The 24,867-nt window shown below is 43.1% G+C and overlaps 3 protein-coding genes across 3 annotated transcripts; 1 reads left to right on the plus strand and 2 right to left on the minus strand.

Annotated features, from left to right (window-relative positions):
* Positions 1 to 3,418: 3,418 nt before the first annotated feature.
* LOC148566677 (uncharacterized) lies at positions 3,419 to 4,210 on the minus strand. The gene has a single exon (XM_088484371.1). The coding sequence runs from the start codon at positions 4,208 to 4,210 to the stop codon at positions 3,419 to 3,421; it is 792 nt and encodes a 263-aa protein (XP_088340497.1).
* A 16,004-nt stretch (positions 4,211 to 20,214) lies between these two features.
* On the plus strand, positions 20,215 to 21,859 carry LOC107637601 (outer envelope protein 64, mitochondrial-like). The gene is made up of 3 exons (XM_021120739.2): positions 20,215 to 20,283; positions 21,370 to 21,570; positions 21,665 to 21,859. Exons 1-3 carry the CDS (start codon positions 20,215 to 20,217, stop codon positions 21,857 to 21,859), a joined length of 465 nt encoding a protein of 154 aa, XP_020976398.1.
* Positions 21,860 to 23,945: 2,086 nt separating this feature from the next.
* Positions 23,946 to 24,827, minus strand: LOC110262374 (uncharacterized). The gene has a single exon (XM_021122337.1). It carries the CDS (start codon positions 24,825 to 24,827, stop codon positions 23,946 to 23,948), a length of 882 nt encoding a protein of 293 aa, XP_020977996.1.
* Between the last annotated feature and the right edge of the window lie 40 nt (positions 24,828 to 24,867).

Here is a 24,867-nt window from a genome sequence, read left to right on the forward strand (position 1 = left end):
TTATGACCGAGGAGGCTCTCAAGGCCTAGGTGAAGATCGTGGTACCATAATTCGACACGTCGGCTATTGGAGTCCTCAAAACAATCCAGGACGGCAAGATTGTTGATATGCCTCAAAAACGAGCTCTTGTAACTTTGTGTTTTTGTGTGGCTTTGTAAGATACTTGTTATAACTGTTGAGACCTTTGCTACTTTTTAGTGGTCGCCTGGTCGGTCTTTTATTATCGCCTTTATTCTGTTTGTTTAGTAGCACCTATGTTTTGTTACCGTTTTTCTGGTGTGGACTTATTGTTTGTGTCCATTTTGCCGTTTGTGTTGGTAACGGTTGGAACTGTCTTGGTCGTGTTATCACGGCCGTTAGTCATGGCTATGATCCGACTGGCTCCCGGGGTGATCAGTCCCAGATTGCCGTTGAAGAACGCGATTGTATGGAATACGTATTGGGAAATAGTAGATAAACGAATTTGGACAAGTAAAAATTAGTTGTTAGCCAAACAAACTCGTGAACATGGCAGGTACTTGATAAAGATAAATAGCTAAGAATTAACACGTGAATAGAGCAAGCATCTCTTGGCTCATCAGGCCGCTTGGCCGGTGTGCCCAAGCTACGAATAGAATCTCCTTAGGTTACCTGCATTCCACGTTCTTGGAATTTCTTTGCCGTCAAGTCTCTCCAGCTTGTAGGCGCCTTTGCCGAGCACTTCTTTGATTCTGTAGGGACCTTTCCAGTTTGCCGCCAACTTTCCTTCTCCTGGGGTCGGTAAACCGACGTCGTTGCGTCGCAGGACGAGGTCTCTTTCCTCAAATTCCCTCCTGAGGACTTTAGTGTTGTAGCACAGAGCTATTCTTTGTTTAAGTGCTGTTTCTGACAAGTGGGCCATCTCTCTGGTCTCGTCCACCAGGTCCTTTTCCACTGCTTCGTCTACTCCTGCGAGAAGTAGTCGTGGACTCGGTTCACCAATTTCCACAGGTATCACCGCGTCGACCCCGTATGTTAGGCGAAAGGGGGTTTCCCCGGTGGAGCTTTGCTCGGTTGTCCGGTAGGACCAGAGGACCGAAGCGAGCTCGTCGGCCCATGCGCCTTTCTTGTTGTCTAAGCGCTTCTTGAGGCCTAGTAGGATGACTTTGTTTGCGGACTCCATTTGTCCATTTGTCTGGGGATGTTCAACTGAGGAAAACTTTTGTTTTATCCCCAGGCCAGTGAGGAATTCCGTGAACTTCTTGTCAGTGAATTGCGTCCCATTATCCGAAATGACAACCTCCAGGATGCCGAAACGGCTTATCACCTGTCTCCACATGAACTTCCTGCAATTGGATGAGGATATGCCGGCTAGTGGTTCAGCCTCTATCCATTTGGTGTAGTAGTCGATGGGAACTATGAGATATTTAACTTGTCCTGCGCCGACCGGGAAAGGCCCCAAGAGGTCGACTCCCCATTGAGCGAAAGGTCGGGTAGACGTCAGTAGGCTCAGCTCGAAAGCCGGCGCTTTGTGGAAGTTAGCGTTTTCTTGACACTTGACGCATTTTCTGACAAATTCCCTGGAGTCTTTCATCATTGATGGCTAGTAATACCCAGCTCGGATGAGCTTCCTTGCTAGGGCTTTGCCCCCGATGTGGTGGCCGCAGCATCCCTCGTGGACTTCTCTAAGTACGTAGTCCGTCTGGTCGGGGTGCAAGCACTTCAATAGGGGTTGGCTGAGTCCCTTTCTGAACAGTTGTCCTTGTATGATTACATATTTGGCTGCTTCCCTTCTCAACGTTTTGGTTGTCTTCTCATCATCGGGTAGTTTGCCATGTTCCAGGAAGTTTGTGATGGGGTCCAACCAGGAAGGGCTTGATTCCGTCAAATGGAGGGCAACCATTGGCTCCTTTACCATGCCCTGGATGAGGGACCGGTTGCCTGCTCCCGGTTTTGTGCTTGCTAGTTTAGATAGGAGGTCCGCCCGTGTGTTCCTCTCCCTTGGAACGTGTTGGACCGTGACTTCCTGGAATTGCCTGGTTAATTCTCTAACCTTTTCCAAATACCTTTGCAGCAACGGGTCTCTTGCTTGATAGCTTCCGTTCACTTGCAAGGTGACGACCTGTGAGTCGCTGCACACTTCCAGCCTTATCGCCCTGACTTCCCGGGCTAGGGTCAGTCCTCCCAGGAGGGCTTCATATTCCGCTTGGTTGTTCGATACGGGGAATTCGAACTTGGTCGATTGCTCGTATACGACCCCGGCCGGGCTCTCTAAGATGACCCCGGCGCCCCCGGACGTCTGGTTGGAGGCCTCGTCCACATGGAGCCTCCACCGTGTGCCCGTTTTCTCTGGGGGATCGCCTGTTACCTCCACTAGAAAATCTGCCATTGCCTGGGCCTTGATTGCATGTCGGGGCTCGTAGTACAAATCATATTGGGAGAGCTCGATGACCCAAGTCATCATCCTTCCTGCCAAATCAGGCTTTTGGAGTACTTGGCAAATTTCTTGGTCCGTTCTCACGACAACACGGTGGCTCTGGAAGTATTGCCTCAGCCTTCGGGAGGAGGTTAGGAGTGCCAGCGCCAGTTTCTCCAATTTGCTATACCTCAGCTCTGCTCCTTGTAACGCCCTACTTACAAAGTAGATTGGTTGTTGAGCCTTCCCTTTCTCTCGTACCAGCACTGCTGCAAGCGCTTCCTCCGTTACGGCCAGGTAGAGGTAGAGTGGTTCTCCGGCCATTGGCTTCCCGAGCACCGGAGGTGATGCTAGGATCTCTTTGAAGTGGTTGAACGCTTTCTCACACGCAGGAGTCCATTCAAACGCTATCCCCTTTTTCATCAGATTGAAAAAGGGCAGGGCTTTTGCTGCCGATGCGCTGAGAAAATAGGATAACGCCGTCAGCCTTCCTGCCAATCGCTGTACGTCTTTGATACAACCCGGGCTCTTCATCTGGAGAATCGCTTGGCATTTCTCAGGGTTGGCTTCTACCCCTCTTTGGATTATCATGAACCCTAGGAACTTCCCGGCTTCCATGGCAAAGGCGCATTTGAGCGAGTTGAGCCTCATGCCGTTTTGTCGGAGGGACGCGAACACGCCCCCCAGATCACTTAGGAGATCGTCGGGTCGTGTGGTTTTCGCAAGGATGTCATCCACGTAGACTTCTACTATCTTGCCTATGAGCTCGCTGAATATTTTATTCATCAGCCTCTGGTACGTGGCGCCAGCGTTTTTCAAGCCAAACGGCATCACCTTGTAGCAATAGATCCCTCCAGGCGTTATGAACGCCGTTTTGTCTTCGTCGGGCTGGTGCATCGGTATCTGATTGTACCCAAAGTAAGCGTCCATGAAGCTCAGATACCGGTACCCCGCTGCTGCGTCGACGAGTGCGTCGATGTTGGGAAGGGGATAGCAGTCCTTGGGGCATGCCTTGTTGAGGTCGGAGTAGTCCACACACATTCTCTACCTCCCATTGTGCTTTTTCACCAAGACCACGTTCGATAGCCAAGTCGAGTAGTCCAGCTCTCGGATGAACCCCGCTTCGAGGAGGCTGGCTGTCTGCCTGGCCACCTCCTCTGGCCTTTCCTGCGACATCTTCCTCCTCCTTTGGGCCACTGGTCGGGCTTCCAGCTTGACGGCCAGACAGTGTGACATGAGTTGGGGATCTATCCCTGGCATGTCGGCCGGTGTCCAAGCGAACAGGTCGGCATTGGCTCTGATCATCTCCATCAAAAGTCCCTTCAATCCATGGGGGAGATTTCTGTTTATGAACGTGAACTTCTCCTCCGTGTTCTCAACCTTAAATTTTTCCAGGTCCCCTTCTGGCTCAGGTCTGGGTTTGTCATATATTCTGGCGTCTAGGTCGGCTAGAAAAACCCCTGATGCTTCTTTAGACTTTTTCCTCAAGGAGAGGCTAGCGTGGTCGCAGGCGACTGCCGTTTCCAGGTCTCCTTTGATGGATCCTATAGATCCGTCATCAGTAACAAACTTCATTACAAGCAGTTTCGTGCTGATCGCCGCGCCAAGGTCGTTGATGGTTTTTCTCCCCAAAATGATGTTATAGGCTGTGGAATCTCGCAAGACCACAAATTCTGCCGTTACTGTCCTCCGCCCTTGTCCTTGTCCTATTGAGGTCGGGAGGGAGATGATCCCGTCCGGCTTGATGAAGTGGTCGCCTAGTCCTACCACACCGTGCTGGTGAGTCGCTAAGTCGGTGTCACGCAGCCCCAGGGCGTCAAATACGTTGCGGAACATGATGTTCGAGTCTGCCCCCGTATCCACGAGGATCCGCTTGACGAGGCCGGTTCCGACTCTGGCCGTAATGACCATAGGGGGACTTTCCAGTATCTCGTCAAACCACTGGTCTTCGGGGCCAAAGGAGATGGATGAGAGTCTCCGGGAATTTCTCGCAGATGAGGAGGAGACGGCCAGGACCTTGGCGTCTTTCTTCTGTGCCGTTTTTGACCTCGGGGCCAAATTCCTGGCAGTTACTACATTCACCACCGTGAGGCCGTGGTCGACTAGTCGTCACCCTCCGGTTCTTGGGGTCGCCTTGTCGCCCGGGGCCTGTCTTCGCCTTCGTGGTCGCGATTCCGTCTCCTTGGCTCTCTAATGAGGTGGGAGAATTCGGCGAGCTTCCCATCCCTGATTGCTTGCTCTAGCGCATCCTTCAGGTCGAAGCAGTCTTAGGTCTTGTGTCCATACCCCTTGTGATATTCGTAATAAAGGCTCTTGTTTTCTCCTGTTCGGTCCTTCAGAGGTCGGGGTTTTGACAGTATTCCTTTCTCGGCTATCTGTTGGTAAACTTCCACGATTGATGCCGCTAGGGGGGTATAGTTGGTGAACTTCTAGACTCGGGGAAACGGCCTTGGTGTTTTGCTGGGACCGCCGTCCCTGGCATGTTCCTTTTCGCCTTTCTCCTGCATTGTCCATACTGGCTTCGTAGTGAGGTGCTTTCTGAAGTCCTCGTTCAGGAGTCCGTTCGTCAAACACAGGCTTGCCACTGAGTCTGTCAGCCCGTCGATTTCCAGGCACTCGTCGTTGAATCTGTCTAGGTATTTCCTGGTCGACTCGTCGGGTCGTTGGGTCACCCCAAGCAGGTTGATTGGGTGCTTCGCCTTTGCAATTCTGGTCGTGAATTGGGCTAAGAAGGCATGGCTGATGTCTGCGAAGCCGGTCACTGAGCCTTGCGGGAGGTTATTGAACCACCGTATTGCAGGTCCTGCAAGGGTGACCGGGAAAGCGCGGCATCTTACCTCGTCCCCCACTCTCTCCAGGTTTATCCTGGCCTTGAAGGCCGTGAGGTGCTCCAGAGGGTCCTGCGTTCCGTCGTATCTCATGTCTGTGGGCTTGTCAAAATGTTTTGGCAGCCGGACCTCGAGTATAGAACGGTGAAATGGGGTCGCCCCCATTATCACGGGTCCTCGTGTTCTCGCCGTTCTCCCTTCGTCGTTCTCCCCACGGGCGTCTTCGGTTCCGCGATCTGTAGTGCGCCGCCTCTCATGCCTGGCATAAATGACGGGGTCGTGGCGTCTTCTCGTGCGTCCCCTTTTCCCAGCGCTCTCGGACTTAGTTTGGGGGCTGGGCGTGCGTCTGGAGTGGCTCCTTGAGCGGGAGCGAGAGTGGCTTTGTTCTGGGGTGTGCTGATCGTGTTCTCTTTCCGCCAGCCGACGTTCCAAGTCTTGCATTCTGTGGCGTAGCTCTTGCATTATTCTGGCGTGGTTGTCGCCAGTTCCCCCGAAGGGGCGTCTCTCGTGAGGTTGTGTCGTGTGTCTCAGGGGGGATCCTGTGCGCTGCCAAGGAGCAGTCGCGGCGGGGTCCCCTACGGGCTCGGCCTCGCGAGCTGTCTCACCTGGGACCAGTACGAAGTCCATGGACGAGTTCCCACAGACGGCGCCAATGTTCGGTGGGTCGGGTACCGGACGGATCGGGTTGGTATCCTAGTTGGAGATGGGGGGTCTCGTCTCGCCGTGAACTGCCGGTCTGGTGTTGGTGGGGTCCCGAGCACTTCTTGTGGAGAGGGGGGGTGTCACCTGCAAAGACACTCCGACGCTCTAGTCAGTAACGTGCAGGCGAAAAAAGGGGTAATATGATGTGTGACATACCCTTTGGGGAAGGGTAAAACCTTCTCCTTATATACTGTGTCAGGAGTGGGCCCTACAAGGACAGGTCCACTTCCTCCGAGACGTTCTCCCACAGCTGTAAGTGAGCTGTCTGGGACACGTGTCCGGGTCAGTTGCGGGGCGCCTCACCCTTGACCGTTCGAGTCGGGTGGCGCTCGGGTCGGGCCAACCCGTGAAGGGTTTGGGCCAGGCCGTAACATTTTCTAAAGACTAAATAAAAATAATTTATATTATAATCATATAAAGAACATTTACCAAAGAATATTTAATTATATTATTAAATCTCTAGTATATGGTCTGCATTGTATACAAATTTTGTATTTAATCTATTTTATTGTATTTATGTATAGTTTCTTAACAAAAACATTAATATATATTAAAAGACTTAATTTGTTTAATATACAAAAAGATTATGTAATTAATCTCTTTTATTATATTAATTTTTAAGTTAGTTATTACACCCTATTGGCCCACGCTTCGAATGTGTCATGTTGATTCTGTAATATGTTTAAATGGTGATTTGTTATCTTTTTAATTTGTACGGACAACTTAATTAGTTGAAATAGAGTACGCTTTTTAATTCTTTATTCACTAATTTCAAACATTGAGTGTTGCATGCAAAATTGTCATTATACATAAATTTATTTATTACCGTTGATTGTACTTTGATTACAAAATTCTCAATGTTCCTAAAATTTACAATATACTTCCTCTTTTTACACAGGCTATTTGATACTTTGAATTTATTCTATTATTTCATACACTATTTTCATTATATACAAACAAATATTGTCGTTGTTTGACATTTATATTTGTATTTTTACAATTTTTTTTCACTAACTTTCCCTTTAATATGGCATAGTTTAATTACTATTTTGTCTTTGGTAAATAGCTGCAAAATACAAAATATAATTCTGTGTAATTTTTAATTTGAATCGTTTTTATTTTAATTAAATGTGTTACTAATGTTCTTAATTAATTTTTATTTTCCTGGTTTTTTTCTAAGAAGGTGAAATAGAAATTAAAAATAAAAAAAATCAATTCCAACTTGATTTGTGCTTAAAACTTGAAATAAATAATCTCACTTTCAAAAATAAGATTGCTATTATAGAACTATTTTTTTTATAACTTGTACTATTGAAGGAGTTTTTATAACTATTTTAAATAAAGAACATATTATTAATGTTTAAATAAAGAAAAGCGATCAATATAAATAGTAGTTATTTTTACTAATATATTAGATACACGTGTAAAATAATTTTTCATTAATAATGCATCAAAATTAAATTCTAAAGAAAATAGATTATAAATTTATCAATATTGAAGAAGTTCATATAAACTATTTTAAATTTGTGTTTATATCTTTATTACTCTTATTTATAACTTTTATCCAATAAAAGAAAAATAAATATTCATGAAAAAATTTTCAACAACTTATACATGATGTTTCACAAATATAATCATGCATGATACCACTCTCAAGCCTCAATCAATTTGTATATTTTTAAAATATATAATTTTTATGAGCCAACTATCTTATAGAATTTAAATTGTATTGGAGTTGTTATTAATGAGTATTTTTAACATAACTAAGTGGTAATTTTTTATTTACAATGATATAGAAGTGAACCTAAAAAAAAAAAGATATCCTTTATTCAAATTTTTCACTTTTTTTATTCCTTGTTGGTTTCTTTATTTTTCTTTTCTCTTTTATTTTTTTCTCTATTTGATATTTCAATATTTTTTATTTTTCTTCTTTTTTTTTTCATATGCATATACCAAAAGATCAAAGGTCTTTTATGTTGAGCTTTGAGCCTTTGACTTCTTCCTAAATTCTTCCTAAATTCATAGAATTACATGCTTGAATAAATGGTATAGTAAAATTTTCTAAACCAACTATTGGTCAATTATCTTTGCGATCAATATAAAGTAATAACTATTGTTTTTTTTTAAACAGAATTATGATTTTGCTCCCAAAGAAGAATAACATCATATTTAAAGCCTGGATACCCATTAAAAGAAAGTATATAAACAAAGTAAAATCAAAGCCAAAACTCACTGTTACATAGATCGATAGATATCATACTTGTAAAATATGATAAACTGTACCCAGTAGGTTCAACAAAAATATGTGAAAAATAAAAGCGAGAGTGGATTATGATCTAACTTAATTTGACCCTTAATAAACAAATTTGATCTAACTTAATTAGGCCTGAAGTTTACTTTAATACTATACTACATAATTATCAAAACTAATTTGATCCTGAATAAATTTTGACTTTCTCCTCTTGACACACACAATTCTTAAACACTAATCTTTAATTAAAAAAGATTTGAAAGTCAGCTTACAATGTACTCATTATAAAAGATTGATAACTTATAACTGATAAATTTTTGGTTGATTACTTTGAAACACCTCTTGTGAAGTTCCTTTTGCTTTTTTCACTTTAATAATTGCCCAGCTCAAAATATCAACATCAATAATATCTTTAACATGAGAAGAGATCTCTAATCTTTCAGAAGTTGAAGCATAGTAAATCTTATCACCTGCTACAAAAAGGCTATAGAAGAGAAAGGAGAAGATGATTATCCCTAAGATATAGATGGACATGAATAAACAAAATAATAACAAAGCAACAGTACCACATGAACACCCTCAACCCCTCCTCTAGCGAGTGGTTATATATTTCAGTTGGCAAATTAAAAAAAAAGCAACTGCAAAATAATGCAATTATTCACCAAGATATTTAAGAAATGAAAAAAAAAAGACGGAATCCAAGTAGCTTTTACAAATATCTCAGAAAAAAATTAATTGAGAAAAAATAGTAAATTGGGTGTCACATTTTTTTTCTAATTAATTTCAATAAGCATTAATCTCTTTATTCATATTAAGTTTCAATTTTGGTTTACAAATTTCTTACTTTCATCCTTACTAAGTGTAACTTAAAGGAAAATGTACGAGATGTCTCTGGTACGGGTTGAGAGGTGGATCGAGAACTTGCGGGTTGAGACAGGTGCCGGATCTCTTGACTGGAGCAATGGGGGGAGGTACCTGCAAAGACACTCCGACGCTCAAGTCAGAATGGATCTGAGAGGTATAAGGTGTGTGGAATGAATGAATACCTGGAGGGACCTGGGTCCTCTATTTATAAGTGATGATGAATATCTTATCTTATCTTATTTGGCTAAGATAAGGGAGACGTTTGAATTCAAAAGTTGGTTGGGAGCTCTATTAGGCCGGTTTTTGGCCTTCTAGAGGGTTTCGATGGGTCGGACCCGGGTTCGGGGGTCGTCCCGGATTGTGGGATCCGTGGGTTGGATCCGTAACAGTTGCCCCCGCAGCGGGAGAGCGAGCGAGGTCGGTCTGTCGCTGGGAGGTGTAGTCTTAACCGTTTGTGGCCTTCTTATGCTCTCCTTGGGTGGTCGCTTGATTCTTTTGAGGAGAGGTCGGTGCACCGGCTCTGGTTTTTATGGCCATGCCGAGGTTTCGCCTGGCCGTTTTGGTCTGACGCGTCTCTTCTGTGTCCCAGCGCCTGTTGCATTTTTCGACGTGTACTTTATTGGTTTCTTTTTCCAAGGGGGCATTTATTGTGAGGGGACGTTTTTAGGTAGCTTTCCCTTATTTCCCCCATGCCCTTTTTTACTTTCCAGGGTTATTTACATCTTTCTGTTCTTTTTGAAACCGTTTTGGCTTTCCTTCTTACTTCCCTCGTTTGTTTCATTTCTCTTTTACTCTCTTTTCTGAAAAATCTCCTTCTCTCTGGTGTGCTCTGGCGTTTCTTCGAGGTTGAGTTTTCTGCTTTCCTTGCTTCAGCATTTTCGGGCTCGTTCTTTGCATTATCAGGTTGGTATCCCTTTGTTTCTTTCTTGCTTTCATTATTTGGTGGTATTTTGTTGTTCTGTAATTGCCATGCATTGTTTTGCCATCTGCTTTCTTGTGCTGCATTTTGCGTTTTGGGTGGTGGTAGTATTTGTGTTTTGAAGGGGATGAGCACCGCCGTATTGGATTGGTAGTGGGTAGTAAGTTTTTGGTTGTCTTCCTTGCTTCTGCGTAGGGTTAGTAGGCTGATGGTGGTGCTCCTCCCTGTTTTAGGTATGCATCGGCGGAGGAGTGAGGGAGTGGGTACTTCAATAGCCCCTTCCAGGGGCGTCCCCGCTCGCTATATCTGGGTGACTAGCGATATGTGGGGTGTTCCGTCGCGGATGACGGAGGCCGATCTCCAAAGGCTCCGCGATCAGGGGGCGATTTGTGGTGGCGGCGATATGGAGCGGCAATATGAGCTTGCCCTCCCGGATGCCGATGAGCATGTTTGTTATCTGAAACTCAATTCGCCCACTGTGCCGGACTGGATGTGGGTTTATGAGTCGATGTTTACTTGGCTCGGCGTGCGGTTTCCCTTTTCGCCGTTTGTTCAGGAGCTGCTGAGTCGGTGTTCCGTGGCACCGTCTCAGCTTCACCCGAATAGTTGGGCGGCCATCAGGTCTTTTGAGCTTGTGTGTCAGTACATCGATCTTCCGGTTTCTGTTCCTGTTTTCCTTTTTCTTTTCTTATGTACTCTTCCGACTAAGGAGGGGAAACATAAGAAAGGATATATGTCGTTCCGGGCTCAGCCTCATCGTCGTATATTTGGTTTGTTTGAAGATTCTTTCCACGATTTTAAAATAGAATACTTTAAAGTACGCCCTGTTCAGGGACATCGTCCTTTTTGGTTGACGTTAGAGGGCGAGCGTCGGTTTCTGACTTATTAGAATTTCGGTGCAGGGCCGTCGGTTTTGACCAAGGTCACATATGATGGTTTGTCTCTAGAGGATAAGGACAATGCTAGTGTCCTTTGGCATTTGTTTGGGGAGCGTCTATTGAATCCTCGGGACGTCATGGGGGATCCTGTGTCCTGCCGGTCGTATATTGGTGTGTGGCTATCTTTTTCTTTGTAGTTATGTTTGTTTCCCGATTTTGTAACTTTGTTTTTCTTTGGATTTTTTCAGTTGAGATGGCTGGTGGTTTGACTTCTCTGGTGAGGCTGAAAGCAGCAATGGATCGGGAGGAGGGGTCGTCGGCGTCTCCTGCTACCCCTGCCTCTAATTCTGCTGCGGATTCTCGAGCTGTTTCCCAGGAGGTGATTTCGTCTGGGGTTAGGGCTGGTGCTCAGGTTTCTCCTGGTCCCGTGAACTCGCCTGAAGAGGAAGTCGTTGTGGTCACGGCCGCCAAGGCTTCTCGGAAGAGGAAGAGGCCCGAGGAGCCCAGTAGTGAGAATTTTGAGGAGGAGGGTGCTGTTCCTACCGTGATGGATCGGCGTTTCAATGCTTCGGGGTTTATAGATCAGTACTTGATGCCAGGTACCAAACCATTTTTTGATGACTGTGATGTCTCCTTTCAAGCCAAGTCGGTATATCATGCCCTCCTCCGATCTGCTGTTATTGTTCGGAAGGCTGAGCCCGTGATGGCTCAGGTCGGTTTGCTGGATAAGAAGCTTCGTCATTCCCAAGCTGATGTGGCCAAGTTGAAAGAACAGCTTGAGGCCGCCGAGGTAGCGAGAGAGAAGGCGGCGAAGTCTTCCGAGGAAGCCGGGGCTGAGATCCTCTGACTTTTTGAGGTTGAGACTTCACTCCTATCTCAGCTGGGTGTGGAGCGAAGGCGAGCTTCCGATGCGGGTTCTCAGGCTTCCGTGCTTCTTGGGGAGGTGGAGGCATAGTTGTCAGAACCGAACCGGTGATCGAACCGGTCAGGTTACTGGGTCACTGGGTCACTGGTTCAACCGGTGGATCATTGGTTGAATCGATAGAACCGGTCGTACGTAAATAAAAAATATAAAATAGTAAAAAATTGAATAAAGTGACAATTAGGTCCATCCTTAAAATTTTTTACTTCAAATTAATTAGCCCTTGAAAAAAAAATATCAATTTGGTCCTTCAAGATAGTAAACGATGAACACATTACGTCCTTCTATTAAAATTTTTCATGTGAAATTTAGTGGTGATGCTTAGATGTCCCTACTAATTAGTCTTAAGTCAAAATCTTCGAAGACCTACTAACTCAATACTCTAAAAAATTTAAAATAAATATCTTTATTAACATTTTAATATGTAAATGTAAATATTAAAATATTTGATACTTATTTTAATAATTTTATAAATTTTAAAGAATTAAAAAAATTGAGTATAAAACTAAAATTAAATTAAATAAATATAAAATAATTTAGTTGTGTATGTATATAATATATAGAATAACTAGCACATTGCATGCTTTATCCTTGTTAGGCAAGGAGACATGGGTTCGAAACCCATTGCATGCATTTTTGAATATTGGATCCAATATTCAAATGCTGCTGGAACACCCAAGACTTGCATTTGTTGGGAGCACCATAGGACCGGCCGGTTTACGGATTGCATCAAACCGGCTGATTTTGGCCGGTTTCGTCCGGTTTGTGATGAACCACCCGGGTTTAAGCTGTTTGCTTCCTTCTTCGGTCCAAACTAAAACTGAACCGGCTGGACCACCGATTCACCAATTTTTTGGTCGAACCGGCCGGTCCGGTTCGGTTTTTACAACTATGGGTGGAGGCTTTAAAGGCTGAAGTGGCCGCTCTGAAGAAGGAGAAGGTGGAGTTGTTAGCTGATGCAAAGGGTGCGATCGTGCCTACCGAGGAGACAATGAGGGCCCAGGATTTGGTGCTAGCTCCGAGTGTGGATGTGTCTGTGATGGGGCTTTCAAGACCATCCGTGATGGCCAGATCGTTGACCTTGAGTAGTTTTTTATGATATTTTGTTATGTTAGTTTTTTTTTGGACTTTGTTAGTTTTATTTTGGATATTTTGGTTGGCCCTGAGGCCGTGTATTTGGTATGTTTTGAACTCTTTATGCCGTTGTGGCCGTTTATAGTTTGCTGCCATTGTGGCCGTTTATAGCTTTGTTTTTCTTTGATGGCTCGCGTGGCCGTTCGGGCTCTTCCGCTTTATATGATTAAGCCGTCGTGACTTAGGACCTTTGGTAGGCCGTTCGGTAGTGTTAGAGGATATCCGTTTGTTAGGCCTCGAGGGTGATCAGTTCTCGGTGTTGTGGCCTTGTTTTTATTCCGTGTTTGGGAAAAAAAGGGGAGAGGTATGAAAAATGGCTTTTGATGGAATTTTATTAATGTTCGGGCCTCGTTAAAACCCTCCGTTTATGGCGGAAAAGAGTACCCGAGATTGATACTTTAATTGTTGTAAAGAGGGAAAACAAATGTAGTAAAGAAAAGAAACAACTAAGCAGATAAAACAAGGGAAGACCTAGGGAGGTCAGTCTAAGTGTAGTATCATCGTAAGTTGGCGGCGTTCCATGTCCTCGGGATTTCGTCGCCGTTAAGTCGTTCGAGCTTGTATGCTCATTTTTCGAGGGCAGCCTTGATTCTGTATGGTCCTTCCCAATTGGGGGTGAGTTTTCCTTTCCCTGGGGTTGGGGTTCCAATGTCATTTCGTCGTAGGATGAGGTCGTCGGGTACGAATTCTCGTCAGATGACGCCGTGGTTGTATCTTAGGCTGATTATTTGTTTTAGAGCTAGCTCTCTGATGTGGGCTATGCTTCTTACTTCGTTGGTGAGGTCTCGTTCTGCTTCCTCGTCGTTACCCCCGATCGTCCTCCTTGGGCTTGGGTCTCCTATTTCCACTGGGATAACAGCCTCCACGCCGTATGTTAATCGGAAGGGGGTTTCTCCGGTGGTCGTTTGGGGGGTTGTTCGATACGACCATAAGACTGATCCGAGTTCGTCGCCTCATAGCCCTTTGGCTTCGTCGAGCCATTTCTTCAGTCCTTTGACGATTATTTTGTTTGGGGATTCCACCTGCCCGTTTGTTTGGGGGTGCTCTACCGAGCTGAATCAGTGGGATACATGTAGCCCTTCTAGGAATTCTCTGAATTTCCTATCGGCGAATTGGGTTCCGTTGTCCGAGATGATGATCTCGGAGATCCCGAAGCGGGTTATGATCTGTCGCCAAAGGAATTTTCGGCATTAGGTTGCCGTGATGGAGGCCAGGGGTTCGGCCTCGATCCATTTGGTGTAATAATCTATGGCGACGATGAGGTACCGGAGTTGGCCGGGTGCCGTAGGAAAGGGCCCGACGAGGTCGATCCCCAGGTACCGAATGGCCGTTCTACCGATATGATGCTGAGCTGGTGCGGGGCGGCTTGGTGAATATTGGCGTGCCTTTGGCATTTGTCGCGGTTTTTTACCAGCTGCATGGAGTCCCGGATAATCGTAGGCCAGAAGTATCCGGCCCTGATGACTTTCTGGGCCAAGGTTTTGCCCCCGATGTGGTGGCCGCAACAGCCTTCATGGACTTCGCGGAGTATGTACTCCGTGTCTTCGAGTTCGACGCATTTGAGAAGGGGTTGCGAGAATCCGCGTTTGTATAGTTGTCCTGCGATGACCGTATAATTGGCGGCTTCCCTTTTTGTCCATTTTTCCTCCTTGGGGTCTTCTGGCAGTGTTCCGTTGAAGAGGTATTGTATGATAGGGTAGGTCCATGATCCCTGTCTAGAGAGTGTTAGGTAGGTGTCGGTCGTGGTTGATATAGATGGTGATCTGACGACTTCCTGAATTAGCGACTTGTTGCCGTGTCCTGGCTTAGTGTTGGCTAGTTTAGAGAGGAGATCTGCCCTGGCGTTTCGTTCCCTAGGAACGTGCTGTATGGTTACGCGATTGAATCCTTCCTTTAGTTCATTCACCTTGGCAAGGTATTGTTGGAGTTGGGGATCTCGCGTTTGGTAGTCTCCGTTAATTTTGGAGCTGACTACCTGTGAATCGGTGTTTACTTCCAGGTCCTTTGCTCCGACTTCCTTGGCTAGAGCTAGGCCTGCTATGAGGGCCTTATATTCTGCTTGATTATTTGAAACTGAAAACTCGTATCATATTGACTGTTCAATTACGACCTCATTTTGACTTTCGAGTATGACTCTGGCACCTCCGGAGGTGACGTTCGACGAGCCATCGATGTGTAGTTTCCATGACTCGGGGGCGGAGTTTCCTGGTGTCATCTCGGCGATGAAGTCGGCCATTGCCTGTGCTTTGATTGCGTTTCAGGGTTCGAACTTGATCTGGAATTGGGAAAGCTCGATGGACCATGCTAGCATTCTTCCTGCTAGGTCGGGTTTTTGCAGTATCTGTTTGACCGCTTGGTCGGTTTGAACTGTCATGGGATGGGCCTGAAAATATTGTCGTAAGCGCCGGGAGGCCGTGAGGAGTGCGAAAGATAGCTTTTCCAGGCGCGAGTAGCGAGTTTCCGTGTCTTGTAGGACTTTGCTTATGAAGTATATGGGTTTTTTTTTCTTTTTCTCATTTTCGCGGATGAGTGCCGCTGTGAGTGCTTCTTCTGTTATGGAGAGGTATAGGTAGAAGGTCTCCCCTGTTTGGGGTTTGGCGAGGACTGGTGGTTCTGCTAGGACTTTCTTGAAATATTGGAATGCTTCTTCGCATTTTGCTTCCCATTTGAAGGGGGTTCCTTTCTTCATCAGTTTGAAGAAGAGGATTGCTTTTAGTGCCGATGCTCCGAGGAAGCGGGATAGCGCAGTGAGCCGGCCGGTGAGCTTTTGGATATCGTTAAGGTTTTTTGGGCTTGTCATCTCGAGAACGACACGACATTTCTCTGGGTTAGCTTCAACTCCGTGTTGTGTGATCATAAAGTCGAGGAACTTTCCTGCCTCCATTCTGAAGGCGCATTTTGTCGGGTTGAGTCGCATTTGGTGCTTTCGTAGGGTGTTCATTACGAGCTTGAGGTCGTTGATGAGTTGCTCGCCGAATTTAGTCTTGGCGAGCATGTCGTATATGTAAACTTCTAATTTGGTCCCGGACAGGTTCTGGAATATCTTGTTGACGAGCCTTTGGTAGGTGGCTCCGGCGTTCTTCAGGACAAAGGGCATGACCGTGTAGCAGTACGTCCCGTCAAGGGTGATGAATGCCATTTTTTCCTCATCGTGTTGGTGCATAGGTATTTGGTTGTAGCCGGAGTATGCGTCCATGAAGCTGAGGTATCGATGGCCGGATGCGGCGTCTACCAATCCGTCGATGTTTGGTAGGAGAAAGGCGTTTTTTGGACAGGCTTTGTTGAGGTTCGTGTAGTCGACGCACATTCGCCATTTCCCGTTGGATTTCTTTACTAGAACGACATTTTCCAACCACGTCATGTAGGGTAGTTCTCTGATGAAGTTTGCTTTGAGTAGGGCGTTTACTTGCCTTTTGTCCTCGGCCGCTCGGTCTGGGGACATTTTTCGTCTCCTTTGTGCCACGGGTTTGGCTTTGGGGTCTACGGCTAGCCGGTGGGACATTAGATCGGGGTCTATTTCAGGCATGTCGGCTGGTGTGAATGCGAACAAGTCTCTGTTTTGTTTCAGGAATTGAGAAAGGTCCTCTTTAAGGTCATACGGGAGGTTTCTGTTGATGAAAGTGTATTCGTCTTTGGTTTGCCCTACTTGTAGTTTCTCCATATCGCCTTCTGGTTCTGGCATGGGTTGGCCATCTTGTCGAGCGTCCTGGTCGGCTAGGAATATTCCAGCCGCGTCGCGAGACTTCTTCCGTAAAGCTAGGCTGGTGTTGTCACATTCTACTGCGACTTCCTGGTCTCCGTGGATGGTGTCGATGGAGCCGTCTTCCGTTGTGAACTTCATAAGGAGGTATTTGGTAAAGATGACGGCAGAGAAGTCGTTGATTGTTTTTCTTCCAAGGATGACGTTGTAAGCAGTGGAGTCTTTTAGGACTACAAATTCGGATAGAATTGTTTTCCTTTGGTTACCCGTTCCTATGGTGAGGGGGAGGGTGATGGAACCGTCTGGTTTGAGGAAGTTGTCTCCAAGTCCCGTGACGTCGTTGCGGTGCGTTTGGAGATTATCGTTGTGGAGCCCGAGCTTGTTGAAGGCTCCTCGGAAGAGGATGTTAGAGTCTGCGCCGGTGTCCACCAGTATTCTTCGTACTACTTCTGTTCCGATTCTTGCTGAGATGACGAAAGGTGCGTCTTCGGCCGAGGTGCCGTGTTGGCAGTCCTCGGGTAGGAAGGTTACCGTGTTGTCGGCGGTGGTAGTTGGGGTTTGGTCTCTGACGGCCAGGACTTTGAGGTCCTTTTTTAGTGTTGATTTTGACTTGCCTGATACATATTTGCCCGTGATAACGTTTACTATTATGGTTGGTTCGTCTTCTGGGCTTTCCCTAGGGGGTTATTTTTGTGTTCTCGGGTTGCGTCCTTCTCTTTCTGGTGACCTGTCTCTTTCCGCGCGTTTTGGTTCTCTGATGATTTTGGCGAACTATGGGAGCTTGCCATCTCTTATGGCTTGTTCGAGAGCGTCTTTAAGGTCGAAACAGTCTTGTGTCCTGTGCCCGTAACCTCGGTGGTAGTCACAATAAAGGGTCTTGTTGCCGTCTGTTCTTTCTTTGAGTTGTCGGGCTTTCAGGATAATACATCGATCTGCTATTTGGTGGTATATCTCAGTAATTGGGGTTGTCAGGGGTGTGTAATTAGAGAATTTACCGATTTTGGGTGGTCGGTTTGTGTTTGTTTGTTTGGGATGGTCCCTCTGATTTTCTCTGGATGGTGGGTTAGGTCGGGACGTCAAGTTGCCGTGTTGGGTGTTGCTGTTTGTTGGTAGCGACGACCTGGCTGACCTCCTCGTCATTTATGTAATCTCTGGCGATGTTCTGGATCTCGTGCATGGTCCACACTGGTTTGGTGGTAAGGTGCTTGCGGAAATCTTCGTTCATGAGCCCGTTGGTTAAACAGAGGCTTGCAACGGAATCTGTGAGCCCGTCGACCGTTAGGCATTCATCGTTGAAGCGGTCGAGGTATTTTCGTGTAGACTCATCCTGTTTTTGTGTGACCCCTAGCAGGCTGATGGGGTGTCTAGCTTTAGTGATTCTAGTTGTAAATTGGGCCATGAATTTTCGTGAAATGTCGTGGAAACCGGTTATGGATCCGTTAGGGAGGCCGTTAAACTATTTGATTGCCGGCCCGGCTAGGGTTACCAGAAAAGCTCTGCATCGGACTGCGTCGGCTGCGCCTTCTAGGTTCATCCTGGTTTCGAAGGCCATTAGGTGTTCCTGGAGATCCTTGGTTCCGTCATACTTCATGTATGTGGGTTTATCAAAACCTTTGGGAAGTTTTGCTTTTAAGATCCTCTCCGTGAAAGGAGTGGCTCCCATTATTGTGTGGTCGTTTCTCGTGCGTTTGGTTTCTCGGTGTCGTCGGTCTTTGTCCGAGTCGTGTTAATGACTTAGATCCCGGGAAGCGCTGCGGTTGCACCTTTTACTGTGTCACCGTTCTGGTGACTTTTCACGTCTGGGGTCGTGCGAGGTGCTGTGATTCCCATCGTGTTGTCGGGTTGGCAATCTACCTCGGCGAGATTTTGATATAGAGGTTACGTGGCTTCCATTTTCGGCGTTGTGCCTTTCCTTGGTGGCCACTCTGCCTTCGAGTTCTTGGACTCGAAGGCAGAGATCTTGGATTATTTGTGCCGCTTTGTCCCCTGTGTTTTTGGGGTGCCGTGGCTCTGCGACGACGCGTTCGTTTTCCTTATTCTGTGCTGGGGTGGCGTGGTGGATGGTGCTTGCTATCCTTCCACGGTTCGTGACCTCCTGCTGTTCGGGGGTCGGTTTCCTCGTTCGGGAGTTATCTTGGCTTAAGGAGGTTTCTTCAAGTACGTCCCCCATTCTGGCTTAATCGGCGCAAGTCCCCACAGACGGCACCAATGTACGAGATGTCTCTGGTACGGGTTGAGAGGTGGATCGAGAACTTGCGGGTTGAGGCAGGTGCCGGATCTCTTGACTGGAGCAATGGGGGGAGGTACCTGCAAAGACACTCCGATGCTCAAGTCAGAATGGATCTGAGAGGTATAAGGTGTGTGGAATGAATGAATATCTGGAGGGACCTGGGTCCTCTATTTATAGGTGATGGTGAATATCTTATCTTATCTTATTTGGCTAAGATAAGGGAGACGTTTGAATTTGAAAGTTGGTTGGGAGCTCTATTGCGCCGGTTTTTGGCCTTCTAGAGGGTTTTGATGGGTCGGACCCGGGTAACCGGGTTCGGGGGTCGTCCCGGATTGTGGGATCCGTGGATTGGATCCGTAGCAGAAAACAATAAGAACATATATGATATACAGCATGACATACATATATGTAATACTAACTATTATAGTGGAGTTAGAAGTAGGACCAGCAGCGAGGACTTCTGTTTTATGTTTTATATTTTATTTTTTTCCCACAAAATTCTATTTGTCGACTTCTTTCCATTTTCTTTCGTCCATCCCATTCATGCTTATAGAATGCTGCTCCTTATTTTGTTTTAAAACTAATGAAGGTCCTCCCTACTTTAATTTAAACTAATTGAAGTCAATAAATTAAATTCTAAGATTTGTTTTATTTAAATTTTGTGTTTTTTATTTTAAATCAAGAAAATGCACAAATTGATTGTTTTGTTAACAAAAAATCATATGGTTGTTACGTGATATTTAACAATTAATTAATTAACATGGAAGAATTTAATATTTTATTTTATTATTTGTTTTTAAATCTTACAAATTAAAATTGATTGGATTACGTAAGCACAAAAAAATATACTAAAACATTACAATATAACAAATTATATAATTGGAGACCAAATTAAATTAATAAAACTAATATCCTCTCCATTAGTAATTAACATTAAATTTAAGAGAAAGACTTTTTGAGGTGCACCAACCAATGAGAGAGAAAGAGTCATTTAAAGCCTACCAACCAATTAGAAGGCATTTAGGTGTAATTAAAAAATAGTATGTTTCTTTTCCAAAAAAGAGTATGAGTAATTCAAATTCTCAGCGCCAACAACCATTTTTGCCCCAAAATAAGCTAATGCTGCAGCTATTGTTTGGTATCCAGTTCAACAATGAAAAGAGGGGGTTAAAGTATTAATCAAGTATCATAGTAAGTATTTCACATATCAAAAATCTCAGACCTTGGCTAAGTTTAATTGCAAGTTGCAATGTGCTCTCCTTATTCTGTTAACCAATGCTTGTTTAAATGACAATGTATTTGTTGTATGATAAGGTGAGTATTAAAGTGCTGATTAAAACCTTGTTGGCGCTGAAAATTTTTCATCCTTTGGATATTACTTTTAAAGTGCCCAGCCTAAAGCTTCATCCAGCATGAACAGACCAAGAAAATGGAGCATCTATATTGAAAGCTCTTTCTGCAGTTATGCTTTCAACCCACGGGTATTTTATTATATGCTTTGTGATTTAGTTTATTGTAGTAGATAATGTTGTACCATATGGTTATCTATTCTTCATTTTGATATTAGAAAAATTTTTTTGTTTGTTAATTGATGCCTTTTCCTGAGATATTTCTCTCAAACAATTTCGAACTTTAGTTTCAAAAGAACCATACTTTGCAATGAATGGTTACTTCTTTCGTAACTGCAGAATGCTTTGTGGTGTGTAAATGATGTGTGATATATTTATATGCTTATGTTGTTTTATATTCTGTCTATAAGAAACAAAGAATATTATGGCATGTATTTATTCTAGAAATGTGTTTCTTCATCTGATTTCATATATAAATTTAAAACCAATCATGAGGATTGGGTCAAATCCATCAAATTCAAATTAGGCCATGATGTTTTTGAGCGTGTTATTGGTGTTATTGGTGTTATTGTTGCTATTAATATTAATGCTACTCATGATAATATAAAAACCTTGTATAAAGTCCGGACTGAGATGCGAGCTGCATTTCAAAGTCTACTAAAGGTACTATAAAATGTGTATTTATTCTTTATTTATATCCATTGTGCTCTGTATTTAGTGTTATCAATATTGAAGGTTTTAGTGATGTTAATGTTGATTCTATCATAGGAGACAGAAAATAAAATAATGTAGTAAGCTGTTCTTGTTATTTAATTTTTTGAATAAGTGGCATTCCTTGTCATGGAATTTCATTATTTATGCCAAAATTACTTAGATCTCTGATTTTTACAACGAAATGACCAAAAAATTTTGGCAAGTCTACTTTCCATCCCATCCAATTAAACACATCCTGATTTTGGTTAGTTGTCCCTCAGGATGATGGAATACTCGTTATTCCTTCTGTAGCTAATGGTCCATTAAAGCTTAATACAAAGTAAGGGTTGTCTTCTGAGTTTCATGTTAGAACTTCTGCATTGTCGAGCATTGCTAGCGTGTCTGGATGTTGTCAAGTAATTTACTATCTTTAGGTGCTAGAGGTGATCTTGTTCCTTTTCTCAGTTTCATTTGTTCTGAAATGTTGCTTGAGCTGCTTGCTTACTTTTATATTGTTTGTTGCAGGTTACAGTTCCATTAGGTTCTCATAATGGTGGCTGTGTTTCTATTTCATTCATCTCATTCCATGGGGCTGATAAATTTCTGCTTGATACGGTGTTGGATATGTATTGCACTCTTCAAGAGCAAGTTAGTGTTGCCTCCTATTCTTTGCCATTACCAGATACCAATGGCAACATTGAAACTTATGAGCTTCTAGAGGAGAAGGTTTGTTCTATCTTGCTACTTTAAGAGCAGCAGCTTACATTATATGTGCAATGTGGATAATATGATATAAGCTGATAAAAGGCGTATTCTTCAGGGAAATGCAGCCTTTAAAGGAAGCCAGAGGAATAAGGCACTATCTTACTACACTGAGGCTATCAAACTGAATGGCATGAATGCGACTTACTACTGTAGCCGAGCGGCTGCTTACTTAAAGTTAGCCTGGTATGAGGTTTCTCCTATTTGCCAATTGGTATGTTATCCATTTCTTTATTTAAACGGTTTCACATGAAATTATGCAGTTTTCAGCGCATAAGAAGACTGCAATAATGCAATTTTGATTGATAAGACTGTGAGAAGATAAGCATGTTATAGTAGCATTTTTTACAACACTTATTTTAAGTGATCACCCCAAAACATAAGTAAAGAAATATAATACAAAGCAAAAAATTAGATTAGAAAAAATAGAGTGCAAAAAAAAATAAAATAATAAAACCAAGAAAAAATTATATTCTTGGCACATTGCAAAAACCATATTTTTAAATGACCATATGGTTCCTCTTTGGCTTTCTTAGTTTCAAGTTCAACTTGGTGGAATTTTCTAAAAGAAAAGAGACTGTTTGAATTTAGAAGGTGAGCATTTTATATCTCATGTTATGCCAGTATTTTTGGGTTTAATTAGCGTATTCTCTTTTTGAATTTAGCAGAGAATTCAGAAGTCTTTTGGTGTAGATGAATTTCATCTTAATGTGCAAAACACTTCATCAATCTCGCAAAACCTGAATTATAATTTTTTTAATTCTTTTTGGGAGCTTAATCTATTCATATGTAACCGAGTTTCCTGTAAAATCCCCTGGTTTCTTACATAGACAGGCTGAAATATTTAAACTTTGGTAACTGCCAATTGTTTTTTATTCTCATATGAATAGGAATTTTCTAATTTCTATGTGTAATTTTTGGTTCAATTTCCAACTTTTTTTATTTTTTAGTCGGTGCAAATGAATGGTCCAATTAGATTAGGTCGTTGGTAGGTAAGTAATGGGTTTTCTTCTTTTATCCAAGTTCCTCTATTTTCAAGTGGTGTTTAGTTGAAGATGTAACTATTTTTAACTTAATTTTTGTACCATTCCCTTTGAATTTAGCATTTAGAGTCTTAGGTGGAACAGTTCAAAGCTTGTGTGTATTTTAGTAAGCCTCGCTTATTTGCCAGGCATCTCAATCATGGATTTATTGATGTTTTCGTTGTGGTAACTGATGATCTAGGTATCAACTATGTGTACTACCTATAAGAGCCAACTCTAACGAATTTTCCAAATTTCTCTTGTACACTTTATTGCTAAAGAACCAGATAAACAAATCTTAAAAGGACTAAAAATATGAGTATTTTGATTGATTCAACAGTGCTGTGATTTATTTTAGGTTTAGTTAACCATTTCTTTTGTGAAATATATATGGAGCCTAGTATGAATTAGTAAATAGTAATTCTAATTCAGTTTTTTTGGTAATCGATTTGTGACAATTGTAGTACAACAAACAATGAATAAGGGTTTGTCCGTTGTTTATTCATGCTTACCTTTTTTGTTTTTAAAGACTTTTATAAACCTAGACTTGGCTGGTATTGTTAGAATAATTCATGTGCACATATCCTATTTGTGTATCACCTACTTGGTTATCTATCCTAATTTTTAATTATATTACTCTGGTAAAGGGGTATCGGGTTCATGCTCATGGATTCTGATCCACTATATATCAAAAATTTTGTATCACTTCATTATGCATAAAATAAGTAAATATAGTATTAATGATATCACTGAATAAATTTATACATGTATGCAACCTGTTAAGTACAAATGTTTTAAAAAAATCTACGCTACAACTCTCTCTACACTTTTGTCAAACAGGACAGTCTTCTAATCACAAAAATATATTTTCTGGCATACACTAACAACTCAAAATATTATACGAACATGTTTGTGATGCTTGATAAGATAATGTGTATGTGCTTCTCACCTTATAATTTCTTTGTTCCATCACGCACTGCAAGTTTTGTGACCGTCATAGCTTATGCAATATGGTTATGGCAGTAGATTTATGGGTTCCAGATTATGTTGCTAGTGGGTGCATTGGTAAGAATTTTTAAATTAATTTATGCTAATTAATTGAATAACAATGATTTCCTTAACTAAAGGTGCTTTAATGACCAATTCTTGTTGCATTAGATTGTGTATTTTCAAATTTTTAAATATGCAAAAAGGACTATATAATGAAATTGTCAAATTTATGCCAATAGCCGTACCTGAATGAAGCTAATCCTTTTGCATCCAAGGTCTCCTATATATGCTGCATGTTAGACTTCTATTAGGCTTAAGTAGACCTATTTAAGCCACATTTCTAAAAACTTCTTTAAAAACAACATTATCCATTTCGGTACAGTTATCCTCATCATGACATAAAAGTATCTTAAGACCTCCCCTGTGTGTCACCCTAGATGCTGCAACATAAAGCTGACCGTGGGTGAAAACAGATTTTTTGAGAAGTAATCCAACATTCGCTAATGATTGCCCTTGGCTCTTGTTTATAGTCATCGCGTATGATACCATTATAGGAAACTGTCTTTGTTGGAACTTAAATGGTATTCGATGATCGGAAAGACTTAGAGTCATCCTAGGAATAAAGACTTTCTGAGCTTTGTTCTTTCCGGCACTACCACGTGCTTCTATTATATGTTTTCCAAGCTTAGTGACAACCAAACGTGTTCCATTACACAATCCTACCGAGTGGTCAATGTTTCTTAAAAGCATGATAGGAGTTCCGACCTTTAATGTCAGCTCATGATTGGGTACTCCTGAGCATCGAATTGTATTCAGGAATTCAGGTGTGTGAATGGACGCCAATAAGTCGTTGTTAGACTCAGTTGGGCATGCCTTGTCTGAGCTATAGTATGTATGAGCTTCAGTAGGGTTTAAGCTCATCATGAATTGGTTTATCTCATCAACTATTTGCAATGTTGGTGCAAATATTGCTCGGTCTTCAATGTTTTCATCAGCATTGGTGCCATCAAAAAGTTTTGTATAAGTAACCTTGCAAATTGCCTCAATGGGATCATCCCAGTCTTTAACCAGTATGTCATCTGGGATTAGAATCTTCTGACATTGTTCCGTTGGAGTTCCATGACTACCATCACCAATACCAAGTATCCAATCAGCAAACTCTTTTAACTCATACGACCTTGTGTTGGAATCACCTGATCTCAATCTCATTTTTTGCCAATGTCAAGAGCTTGCAATCATTCTAGATGTA

This window comes from Arachis ipaensis, chromosome B4 (genome assembly GCF_059453495.1).
Source record: "Arachis ipaensis isolate K30076 ecotype BB chromosome B4, ASM5945349v1, whole genome shotgun sequence".
In the NCBI taxonomy this organism is placed as follows: domain Eukaryota; kingdom Viridiplantae; phylum Streptophyta; class Magnoliopsida; order Fabales; family Fabaceae; genus Arachis; species Arachis ipaensis.

Bases quoted from the DNA above. Each gene is read 5' to 3' on its own strand.
- LOC148566677 (XM_088484371.1), bottom strand. From the start codon at position 4,210: ATGTTCCGCAACGTATTTGACGCCCTGGGGCTGCGTGACACCGACTTA.
- LOC107637601 (XM_021120739.2), top strand. From the start codon at position 20,215: ATGAACAGACCAAGAAAATGGAGCATCTATATTGAAAGCTCTTTCTGC. The intron at 20,284-21,369 runs GTATTTTATTAT...TGTTTGTTGCAG, and splicing joins GTTATGCTTTCAACCCACGG to GTTACAGTTCCATTAGGTTC. The intron at 21,571-21,664 runs GTTTGTTCTATC...CGTATTCTTCAG, and splicing joins ATGAGCTTCTAGAGGAGAAG to GGAAATGCAGCCTTTAAAGG.
- LOC110262374 (XM_021122337.1), bottom strand. From the start codon at position 24,827: ATGAGATTGAGATCAGGTGATTCCAACACAAGGTCGTATGAGTTAAAA.